Raw genomic sequence first — 13,108 nt, forward strand, 5'->3', positions numbered from 1 at the left:
GAAAGGGGGTCCATGTGTGTGTGTGTGTGATATGATTGTAGCAGGTGGCACAGCAGTAGAGATAGTTTATCAGAATGTTGGACCGGATCTCTTTTCTAGTACCACCAGAAATAACCTGCCTAGACGAGACTCACACAGCCCTGTGTGTGTGTGGACGTGTCTGTACAGTATTCTGAAGACTGTCTATACTGTGTCTGTATGCTGCATTGGGGCGGCAGGTAGCCTAGTGGTTAGAGCGTTGGACTTGTAAACCGAAAGGTTGCGAGATCGAATCCCCGAGCTGACAAGGTAAAAATCTGTCGTTCTGCCCCTGAACAAGGCAGTTAACCCACTGTTCCCGGTAGGCTGTCATTGAAAATAAGAATTTGTTCTTAACTAACTTGCCTAGTTAAATAAAGGTAAAATAAAAAAAATGCATGTATATTTGTGGGCAGAGGGAACCTTTCATTCCTAAGTACAGAACTAGATTGATATTCCTGGAAAGGGCTGGTCTGTGTACATGGCATACCAGGACCAGGTCATATAGCACTGCTGCTGACGCTCTCCCTCCTCACACACACACTGTAACCCCTGTGTCAGAGTCCCAGACATATCTTATGAGTGACAGCGTTCCCCATGCTTGATCACATGACACAGATACACACACAAGGGCAGTCAGATAGCCAGACAGACAGCCAAGCAGGCAGACAGACAGCCTGCCTGCCAGCCAGTCAGAAAAACAGAACATTTAATTATTTACTGTTGATTTGCTGTTTTTTATTTTCTACAGTTTTTTTATTCTTTATCTAAATACATTTTAATATTATTGCCTGTCTGTGATCTGAACCCCTCACAGTTGGAGGCGTGCATGGCCACGCAGTCATGGGTGAACAGGGCGTAGAGGAGGGGGCTGAGCACGCACCCTTATGGGACCCCAGTGTTGAGGATCAGCAAAGTGGAGATGTTGTTTCCTACCTTCACCACCTGGGGGCGGCCCGTCAGGAAGTCCAGAACCCAATTGCACAGGGCGGGGTTGAGACCCAGGGCCTCAAGCTTAATGATGAGTTTAGAGAGTACTATGGTGTTGAATGCTGAGCTGTAGTCAATGAACAGCATTCTTACATAGGTATTCCTCTTGTCCAGATGGGATAGGGCAGTGTGCAGTACTCATTCTCTCTGTGTCTCTTTCCTACAGAACTCAGTATACTCTCTTTTCCTATTGTTACACTGACTGACTCTCTCTCTCCCTCCCCTCTCTCCCCTCTCTCCCCTCTCCCTCCCCCCTCTCCCTCCCCGTACTCCCTCTCTCCCCTCTCCCTCCCCCCTCTCTCCCTCTCCTCCTCTCTCTCCTCTCTCCCTCCCTCCCCTCTCTCCCCTCTCCCTCCCCCCTCTCCCCTCTCTCCCCTCTCCCCCCCCTCTCCCTCCCCGTACTCCCTCTCTCCCCTCTCCCTCCCCCCTCTCCCCTCTCTCCCCTCTCCCTCCCCCCTCTCCCCTCTCTCCCCTCTCCCTCCCCCCTCTCCCTCCCCGTACTCCCTCTCTCCCCTCTCCCTCCCCCCTCTCTCCCTCTCCTCCTCTCTCTCTCCCCTCCAGGAGGGCTACCACTCCTGGCGTCCCAAGGAGAAAGTCCTCCTGGATAGTAACAACAATGAGAACTCGGTTCCCAAAGACTTTGACACTGTTGTTGACAGCAACAGCAACCTCGGGGCGCGGTCACTGTCTCAGCGCCAGCGCATGGCAGGAAATGCCGCCAAACACAAACCGGACAAGGCCCTAAGGCAAGGCATTCTGGGAAAGGCCTTGCCCAATGAGGTCAACGAAGTAATTCAGCAGTACCCTCTTCCTCCACAGCAGCCCAGAGGAGCGGGACTTAAAGATAGCCACGCACACAAACGACCCAAACCACACTCCCAGCTGTCCACTAAACCCGCTAGACCTTCCCCCTCTCCCTCCATCAAAACATCCAATCAGCATCAGCGACATCACCAACCCAGGAAGTCGGTGACTGCGGCTCCTGTGCTGGGGCAGCGGAGGGAGAAGCACCAGTGTGAGATCAGTGGGAAGGAGGCCATCTCGGCTCTGTCGAGAGCCAAGACCAGGGAGTGTCGTCAGCAGATAGCTGAGGTGTACTGCAGACACAAGGAGAGGACACTGATGCCGGAGACCGTCCCTCGATACTGCACCATAGAAGGTGAGTCTCATAGTGAATGCATCCCAAATGGAACCATATTACCTATGTAGAGACCTACGGCTCCTGGTGAAAACTAGTGCACTGTATCATAATCACCTATTCCCCAAGTACACCGGGAATGTGCCTCAGTGAGAAGGTGCTGCCTCAGTGAGAAGGTGCTGCCTTAGTGAGAAGGGGCTGCCTTGGTGAGAAGTGGCTGCCTCGGTGAGAAGGTGCTGCCTCGGTGAGAAGGTGCTGCCTCGGTGAGAAGGTGCTGCCTTGGTGACAAGGTGCTGGCTTAGTGAGAAGGTGCTGCCTCAGTGAGAAGGTGCTGCCTTGGTGACAAGGTGCTGGCTTAGTGAGAAGGTGCTGCCAGTAATAGACAATAGACAAACAGAACACAGACGTCAAACAGAATAGACAATATCAGAGCAATAAACATAAAACATACAACTCTGGAGTAGAGGCTGATTACAGGGGGAATGTACCATTTACAGAGCGGATATACACTGAGTGGACAAAACATTAGTAATGAATCCAGGTCAAAGCTATGATCCCTTATTGATGTTACTTGTTAAATCCACTTCAATCAGTGTAGATGAGACAGGTTGAAGAAGGATTTTTAAGCCTTGAGACAATTGAGACATGGATTGTGTCTGTGTGCCATTCAGAGGGTAAATGGGCAAGACAAAATATTTAAGTGATTTTGAACAGGGTATGGTAGTAGGTGCCATGTACACCAGTTTGTGTCAAGAACTGCAACACAGCTGGGTTTTTCACGCTCAACAGTTTCCTCTGTTTACCAAGAATGGTCCACCACAGAAAGGACATCCAGCCAACTGGACACCACTGTGGGAAGCATTGGAGTCCACATGGGCCAGCATCCCTGTGGAACGCTTTCAACACCTTGTAGAGTCCATGCCCCGACAAATTGAGGCTGTTCTGAAGGCAAACGGGGGTGCAACTCAATATTAGAGAGGTGTTCCTAATATTTTGTACAGTCAGTGTATCTATATTCTTTTAAGTGAGAAGTAGGCTTTGGTCTGAACCCGAAAAAGAAAGGAAATTCACAATGCGTACTTCATCCATGCACTACTAAGGTTTTCCAGCACAAAGCTTTGACCTACTACAGCAGCTAAATCGGTGTATTGTTCTTCCAACAATGTGTAGGCAGGTTGCTTAGGAATCAAACCTTCTCAAACAGCCTAATTCATATTCTTCGAGGAGGTGCTCTGACAATAGTGTGATTTCTACCGCATACAAGGGAGTGTATTGTATTCCTCCCACTTAGAAATGTCGTTGTTTTTGAAAGAAAAGCTTTTTCTTGTCCATTAAAATAACATCAAATTGATCAGAAATACAGTGTAGACATTGTTAATGTTGTACATGGGGCGGCAGGTAGCCTAGTGCGTTGGGCCAGTAATCGAAAGGTTGCTAGATCAAATCCCCGAGCTGACAAGGTAAAAATCTGTCATTCTACCCCTGAACAAGGCAGTTAATCCACTGTTTCTAGGCCGTCATTGTAAATAAGAATTTGTTCTTAACTGACTTTTTAAAAATGATGTAAATGACTATTGTAGCTAGAAACAGCAGATTTTTAATGGAATATCTACACAGGCGTGTTTTCCAATGGCACGTTGTGTTAGCTAATCCAAGTTTATCATTTTAAAAGGCTAATTGATCATTAGAAAACCCTTTTGCAATTATATTGATTTGTTGCAATTATGTTGCAATTATTATGTATCTGGAGCATCAGTATTTGTGGGTTCGATTACAGGCTCAAAATGTCCAGAAACAAATAACTTTCTTCTGAAACTCGTCAGTCTATTCTTGTTCTGAGAAATGAAGGCTATTCCATGAGAGAAATTGCCAAGAAACTGAAGATCTCGTACAACACTGTGTACTACTCCCTTCACAGAACAGCATAAACGGAACCCTCGGGAGAGTCCTGACTTTTGTCTCCACGGTGACAAGGACTCTTTCCCTCCCTCTGTCTTTCAATTTTTGCACAAAATTTGAGAGAAATGGGATGTTTCTGGGATCTTTTACTTCAGCTCATGAAACACTTTCCTTTATATTTATATTTCTGGTCAGTGTAAATATAAGAAATAAATGCTATTTCAAACGGTTATTACAGCGACCGCGGTCATTTGGCTGGCCAATCACCATCATCCAAAGTACCGTGACCGTCACAGCCCTGTAACATAATGAATAGAACGGGCTTGGAACCTCTCACTCTATTCATTCTATTTCTATGTCAGCACATGCGGTCAGGAGTGGAGGAGGAAAGGAGAAAATGTGCGTCTAAAAATGGCTACATGTTATTACTTTTTTGTTGCTATTTGAACGGTTAGGACAGAGACCACAGTCATTTGGCTGGACAATTACCCTCATCCAGAATTACATGACCGCCACAGTCATTTGGCTGGACAATTACCCTCATCCAGAATTACATGACCGCCACAGTTGTACTTGTTTCCTTACCTTGTCTCCTCTCCTTGTCTCCTATCCTTGTCATATATCTTTGTCTCCTCCCCTTGTCACCTCTCCTTGTCACCTAACCTTGTCTCCTTGTCACCTATCCTTGTCTCCTTGCCGTGTCTCCTCTCCTTGTCTCCTCTCCATGTCTCCTCTCCATGTCTCCTACCCTTGTCTCCTCCCCTTGTCACCTCTCCTTGTCTCCCCTCCTTGTCACCTATCCTTTCCTCCTTGCTTAGTCTCCTCGCCGTGTCTCCTCCCCTTGTCTCCTCCCCTTGTCACCTCTCCTTGTATCCTCTCCTTGTCTTTTCTCCTTGTCACCTCGCCATCCCCAGAGGGAAGAGAAAGACAGAGGGAGGGAAAGAGTACTTGTCACCCTGGAGACAGAAGTCAGGGCTCTCCCGAGGGTTCCGTCTAGAACTCCACAGGGAGGTTACCTTGCCAGTGCCTGATCTATTTAGGGAACATTCCACCACATGCACTGCTCTATGGCTGTGTCCCAAACACCACCTTGTTCACTTTATACTACACTCTGGTAAAAAAAAGTAGTGCACTATATAGGGCATAGGGTGCCATTTGAGCTGCAGAGTATACTACTCTTCTCACTATAGGGCAGTGCCCACGCCAAGCCAGTGTAATTACACACTAGTTAGTACAGGAGTTAGATAGAGAAGTGCTGAGTAAAGCCTGTGGGGGGGGGCAGAGCTTGACTAAAGATAGACTTTGTCATCCAACCGCCCAGAAAGTTTAAGGTTTAGATTCTGCGTTTAATTTATATGATTATACGTCTCTTTGATGATGCAGTAAGGGAGAGGAGAGGATATCTATAGCTTTAGAATGACTGGATGGTGCTGGCTGGCTGGTTTTGGCTGGCTGCCTGGGTGACTAGTGTTGGCTGGCTGGCTAGTTGGCTGACTAGTGCTGGCTGGCTGCCTGGGTGACTAGTGCTGGCTGGCTGCCTGGGTGACTAGTGTTGGCTGGCTGGCTAGTTGGCTGACTAGTGCTGGCTGGCTGCCTGGGTGACTAGTGTTGGCTGGCTGGCTAGTTGGCTGGGTTGTCCTAGGGCTAAAGTTAAATGTCCAGAATAGCAGGAAGGTAAAAACCTCAAATAAAATAGTATTTGTCATATGTGCCAAATACAACAGGTGTAGACTTTACCCTGAAATACTTACTTACGAGCCCTTATTCAACAATGCAGATTAGAACCAGGGACTGTAGTGACGCCTCTTGCACTGAGATGCAGTGCCTTAGACCGCTGCGCCACTCGGGAGCCCACTACTGCCCCGTTGATGTGGATGGGTGTGTGCTCGCCCCTCCATTTCCTTTAGTCCTCGATCAGCTCCAGGTCTCTGACATCCTCCCTGTAGGCTGTCTCATCGTCGTCGGTGATCAGGCCTACCACCGTTGTGTCAGCAAACTTGATAATGGTGTTGGAGTTGTGCGTTACCACACAGTTGTGGGTGAAGAGAGAGTACAGGAGGGTACTAAGCACACACCCCTGAGGGGCCCACATGTTGAGGGTCATCGTGGCAGATGTGTTGTTACCTACCCTCACCACCTGGGGGCGGCTCGTCAGAAAGTCCAGGATCCAGTTGCAGAGGGAGGTGTTCAGTCCCAGGGTCCCGAGCTTGGTGATGAGCTTCGAGGGGACTATGGTGTTGAACGCTGAGCTGTAGTCAATGAAAAGCATTCTCACATAGGTATTCCTCTTGTCTAGGTGGGAGAGAGCAGTGTAGAGTGCAATAGAGATAGCGTCATCTGTGGATCTGTTGGGGCGGTATGTGAATTGGAGTGGGTCCAGGGTGTGCTACGGGACAATAGTTATTTAGGCAGGTTACCTTTGAGTTTTTAGGAACAGGGACAATGTTGGTCTGCTTGAAACATGTTGGGATTACAGACTGGGACTAAGGAATGTTGAAAATGGCTGTGAAGACACTTGCCAGCTGATCTGCGTATGCTCTGAGAACACGCCCTGGTATTCTGTCTGATCCAGCGGCCTTGCGAGTGTTAACCTGTTTAAAAGTCTTATTCACATCGGCTACGGAGAGCGAGATCACACAGTTGTCCGGGACAGCAGGGGCTCTCATGCCTGGCTCAGTGTTGTTTGCCTCGAAGCGAGCATAGAAGGCCTTAAGCTAGTCTGGGAGGTTTGTGTCATTGGGCAAATCACGATTGGATTTCCCTTTGTAGTCTGTAGTAGTCTGCAAAACCTGCCACATCCGACGAGCTTCGAAAGCTGGTGTAGTAGGATATTTGATGGCTCGTCAGAGGTCGTAGCAGGCTTTCTTATAAGAGTCAATGTCCATGTCATTTTTCCTTCAAAGTGCTAGCTCTAGCCTTTAGCACGGATACTGCCTGTAATCCATGGCCTTTGATACGTATCTATGGTCACTGTGGGGACGACGTCGTTGATAAACTTTTTGATGAAGATCGTGACGGTATTGGCTGGCTGGCTAGTTGGCTGAATAGTGTTGGCTGGCTGGGTTGTCCTAGGGCTAAAGCTAAATGTCCAGCGTAGCAGGAAGGTAAAAACCTCAAATAAAATAGTATTTGTCATATGTGCCAAATACAACAGGTGTAGACTTTACCCTGAAATGCTTACTTACGAGCCTGTATTCAACAATGCAGATTAGAACCAGGGACTGTAGTGACGCCTCTTGCACTGAGATGCAGTGCCTTAGACCGCTGCGCCACTCGGGAGCCCACTACTGCCCTGTAGTAGTGGGCAGGTAAAAACCTAGGAAGGTAAAAACCTACTGTTTTCACAACGCCCCAGTGTAGCAGGAAGGTAAAAACCTACTGTTTTCACAACGCCCCAGTGTAGCAGGAAGTTAAAAACCTACTGTTTCCACAACGCCCCAGTGTAGCAGGAAGGTAAAAACCTACTGTTTTCACAACGCCCCAGTGTAGCAGGAAGGTAAAAACCTACTGTTTTCACAACGCCCCAGTGTAGCAGGAAGTTAAAATCCTACTGTTTTCACAACGCCCCAGTGTAGCAGGAAGTTAAAAACCTACTGTTTTCACAACGCCCCAGTGTAGCAGGAAGTTAAAAACCTACTGTTTTCACAACGCTCTAGTGTAGCAGGAAGTTAAAAACCTACTGTTTTCACAACGCCCCAGTGTAGCAGGAAGTTAAAAACCTACTGTTTTCACAACGTCCCAGTGTAGCAGGAAGTTAAAAACCTACTGTTTTCACAACGCTCTAGTGTAGCAGGAAGTTAAAAACCTACTGTTTTCACAACGCCCCAGTGTAGCAGGAAGTTAAAAACCTACTGTTTTCACAACGCCCCAGTGTAGCTCCCCTGTAAGGCCTTGCCTGCGTGCGTCAGAGAGGGGCCTAGACAGGGACGCGTGGTGTGCTGGGAGAGAGGGATATTTATACACACAGGGTAGACCTTACACCTACCACCAATGGTAGAGAGGGAGAGTGTGTGTGTGTGTGTGCACACTCGTGCGTGTGTGTGTGTGTGTGTGTGTGTGTGTGTGTGTATGCGTGCATGTGTGTGTGTGTGTGTGTGTGTGTTTGTGTGTGTGCAAGCGTGTGTGTGTATGTGTGTGTGTGTGTGTGTGTGTGTGTGTGTGTGTGTGTGTGTGTGTGTGTGTGTGTGTGTGTGTGTGTGTGTGTGTGTGCGTGTGTGTGTGGGGGGGAGTAATGGAAGGGTGGATGGACGACTGAAGGAAGGAAGAGTGGAAAGGAGTGAGAGTTTAGTAAAAACGTTTGCAACAAAAATCAACATACTTCTCCTCCATACTGAGAAGTCACCATCTAAACATCAACATACTACCTCTCCATACTGAGAAGTCACCATCTAAACATCAACATACTACCTCTCCATACTGAGAAGTCACCATCTAAACATCAACATACTACCTCTCCATACTGAGAAGTCACCATCTAAACATCAACATACTACCCCTCCATACTGAGAAGTCACCATCTAAACATCAACATACTACCTCTCCATACTGAGAAGTCACCATCTAAACATCAACATACTACCTCTCCATACTGAGAAGTCACCATCTAAACATCAACATACTTCTCCTCCATACTGAGAAGTCACCATCTAAACATGAACATACTGAGAAGTCACCATCTAAACATGAACATACTGAGAAGTCACCATCTAAACATCAACATACTGAGAAGTCACCATCTAAACATCAACATACTGAGAAGTCACCATCTAAACATGAACATACTGAGAAGTCACCATCTAAACATCAACATACTGAGAAGTCACCATCTACACATCAACATACTGAGAAGTCACCATCTAAACATCAACATACTTCTCCTCCATACTGAGAAGTCACCATCTAAACATCAACATACTGAGAAGTCACCATCTAAACATCAACATACTGAGAAGTCACCATCTAAACATCAACATACTGAGAAGTCACCATCTAAACATCAACATACTGAGAAGTCACCATCTAAACATCAACATACTGAGAAGTCACCATCTAAACATCAACATACTGAGAAGTCACCATCTAAACATCAACATACTGAGAAGTCACCATCTTAAACATCAACATACTGAGAAGTCACCATCTAAACATCAACATACTTCTCCTCCATCTAAACATCAACATACTGAGAAGTCACCATCTAAACATGAACATACTGAGAAGTCCCCATCTAAACATCAACATACTGAGAAGTCCCCATCTAAACATGAACATACTGAGAAGTCACCATCTAAACATCAACATACTGAGAAGTCCCCATCTAAACATCAACATACTGAGAAGTCCCCATCTAAACATGAACATACTGAGAAGTCACCATCTAAACATCAACATACTGAGAAGTCACCATCTAAACATCAACATACTGAGAAGTCACCATCTAAACATCAACATACTGAGAAGTCACCATCTAAACATCAACATACTGAGAAGTCACCATCTAAACATCAACATACTGAGAAGTCACCATCTTAAACATCAACATACTACCTCTCCATACTGAGAAGTCACCATCTAAACATCAACATACTACCTCTCCATACTGAGAAGTCACCATCTAAACATCAACATACTTCTCCTCCATACTGAGAAGTCACCATCTAAACATGAACATACTGAGAAGTCACCATCTAAACATGAACATACTGAGAAGTCACCATCTAAACATCAACATACTGAGAAGTCACCATCTACACATCAACATACTGAGAAGTCACCATCTAAACATCAACATACTTCTCCTCCATACTGAGAAGTCACCATCTAAACATCAACATACTGAGAAGTCACCATCTAAACATCAACATACTGAGAAGTCACCATCTAAACATCAACATACTGAGAAGTCACCATCTAAACATCAACATACTGAGAAGTCACCATCTAAACATCAACATACTGAGAAGTCACCATCTAAACATCAACATACTGAGAAGTCCCCATCTAAACATCAACATACTGAGAAGTCACCATCTAAACATCAACATACTTCTCCTCCATACTGAGAAGTCACCATCTAAACATCAACATACTTCTCCTCCATACTGAGAAGTCATCATCTAATGCCCAGTTGGGTTGTCCCCCGCCATTGGATCATTTTGGTACAGCCCATCCCCCTATTCTGATTATCAGCTGTTGTTGTCAAACATACGGGGGTCTGGAAACGATTCTCTGTCCTTAATACTGTGCAGTGAATTCCCACTAGATGAAAAGCCTAAATGAGTATAACATCCTGGCATTTAATGCATACACAACTATAGAAATGACACTTTCTATAAAACGTTCTATTTGTGCACTCTACTATTTAACACAGAATTCTTTAGTAATAAAGTTACCCCTGTCTTCTTCCTACCTGCCCTGTGTGTGTGTGTGTGTGTGTGTGTGTGTGTGTGTGTGTGTGTGTGTGTGTGTGTGTGTGTGTGTGTGTGTGTGTGTGTGTGTGTGTGTGTGTGTGTGTGTGTGTGTGTGTGTGTGTGTCTCCAGGTAAGGCCAATGTGAATGTACAGTGGGATGAGGGCTCAGAGCAGACTGCCCCTGCTGTGCCTGTTCGCGTGGTCTTCGTCTTGGTGGTCCATGGCAGAGCGTCTCGGCAGTTCCAACGCCTGTTCAAGGCCATCTACCACACCTCACACTACTACTATATACATGTAGACCAGGTAAGGCCATCTACCATACCTCACACTACTACTATATACATGTAGACCTGGTAAGGTCATCTACCACACCCCACACTACTACTATATACATGTAGACTACTACAGACCATCTACCACACCTCACACTACTACTATATACATGTAGACCAGGTAAGGTCATCTACCATACCTCACACTACTATTATATACATGTAGACTACTACAGACCATCTACCACACCTCACACTACTACTATATACATGTAGACCAGGTAAGGTCATCTACCATACCTCACACTACTACTATATACATGTAGACCAGGTAAGGTCATCTACCATACCTCACACTACTACTATATACATGTAGACCAGGTAAGGTCATCTACCACACCTCACACTACTACTATATACATGTAGACCAGGTAAGGTCATCTACCATACCTCACACTACTATTATATACATGTAGACTACTACAGACCATCTACCACACCTCACACTACTTTTATATACATGTAGACTACTACAGACCATCTACCATACCTCACACTACTATTATATACATGTAGACTACTACAGACCATCTACCATACCTCACACTACTATTATATACATGTAGACTGCTACAGACCATCTACCATACCTCACACTACTATTATATACATGTAGACTACTACAGACCATCTACCACACCTCACACTACTACTATATACATGTAGACCAGGTAAGGTCATCTACCATACCTCACACTACTATTATATACATGTAGACTACTACAGACCATCTACCACACCTCACACTACTATTATATACATGTAGACTACTACAGACCATCTACCATACCTCACACTACTATTATATACATGTAGACTACTACAGACCATCTGCCATACCTCACACTATTACTATATACATGTAGACTACTACAGACCATCTACCATACCTCACACTACTATTATATACATGTAGACTACTACAGACCATCTACCATACCTCACACTACTATTATATACATGTAGACTACTACAGACCATCTACCATAAATCACACTACTATTATATACATGTAGACTACTACAGACCATCTGCCATACCTCACACTACTATTATATACATGTAGACTACTACAGACCATCTGCCATACCTCACACTATTACTATATACATGTAGACTACTACAGACCATCTACCATACCTCACACTACTATTATATACATGTAGACTACTACAGACCATCTACCACACCTCACACTACTTTTATATACATGTAGACTACTACAGACCATCTACCATACCTCACACTACTATTATATACATGTAGACTACTACAGACCATCTACCATACCTCACACTACTATTATATACATGTAGACTGCTACAGACCATCTACCATACCTCACACTACTATTATATACATGTAGACTACTACAGACCATCTACCACACCTCACACTACTACTATATACATGTAGACCAGGTAAGGTCATCTACCATACCTCACACTACTATTATATACATGTAAACTACTACAGACCATCTACCACACCTCACACTACTATTATATACATGTAGACTACTACAGACCATCTACCATACCTCACACTACTATTATATACATGTACACTACTACAGACCATCTACCATACCTCACACTACTACTATATACATGTAGACTACTACAGACCATCTACCATACCTCACACTACTATTATATACATGTAGACTACTACAGACCATCTACCATACCTCACACTACTATTATATACATGTAGACTACTACAGACCATCTGCCATACCTCACACTATTACTATATACATGTAGACTACTACAGACCATCTACCATACCTCACACTACTATTATATACATGTAGACTACTACAGACCATCTGCCATACCTCACACTACTATTATATACATGTAGACCAGGTAAGGTCATCTACCATACCTCACACTACTACTATATACATGTAGACTACTACAGACCATCTACCACACCTCACACTACTACTATATACATGTAGACCAGGTAAGGTCATCTACCATACCTCACACTACTATTATATACATGTAGACTACTACAGACCATCTACCACACCTCACACTACTACTATATACATGTAGACCAGGTAAGGTCATCTACCATACCTCACACTACTATTATATACATGTAGACTACTACAGACCATCTACCACACCTCACACTACTATTATATACATGTAGACTACTACAGACCATCTACCATACCTCACACTACTATTATATACATGTACACTACTACAGACCATCTACCATACCTCACACTACTACTATATACATGTAGACTACTACAGACCATCTACCATACCTCACACTACTATTATATACATGTAGACTAC

The 13,108-nt window shown here is 44.8% G+C and overlaps 1 protein-coding gene across 1 annotated transcript in view; it reads left to right on the forward strand.

The window, feature by feature from the left end:
- Positions 1–13,108, forward strand: part of LOC139570063 (xylosyltransferase 1-like) — a 52,782-nt gene that overhangs the window by 8,322 nt on the left and 31,352 nt on the right. The window contains exons 2-3 of the mRNA XM_071391550.1: positions 1,570–2,167; positions 10,586–10,758. Of these exons, the coding sequence (XP_071247651.1) occupies positions 1,570–2,167; positions 10,586–10,758 (771 nt within the window). The remainder of the gene's footprint in view (positions 1–1,569; positions 2,168–10,585; positions 10,759–13,108) is intronic.

This window comes from Salvelinus alpinus, chromosome 1 (assembly GCF_045679555.1).
Source record: "Salvelinus alpinus chromosome 1, SLU_Salpinus.1, whole genome shotgun sequence".
Classification (NCBI taxonomy): Eukaryota; Metazoa; Chordata; class Actinopteri; order Salmoniformes; family Salmonidae; genus Salvelinus; species Salvelinus alpinus.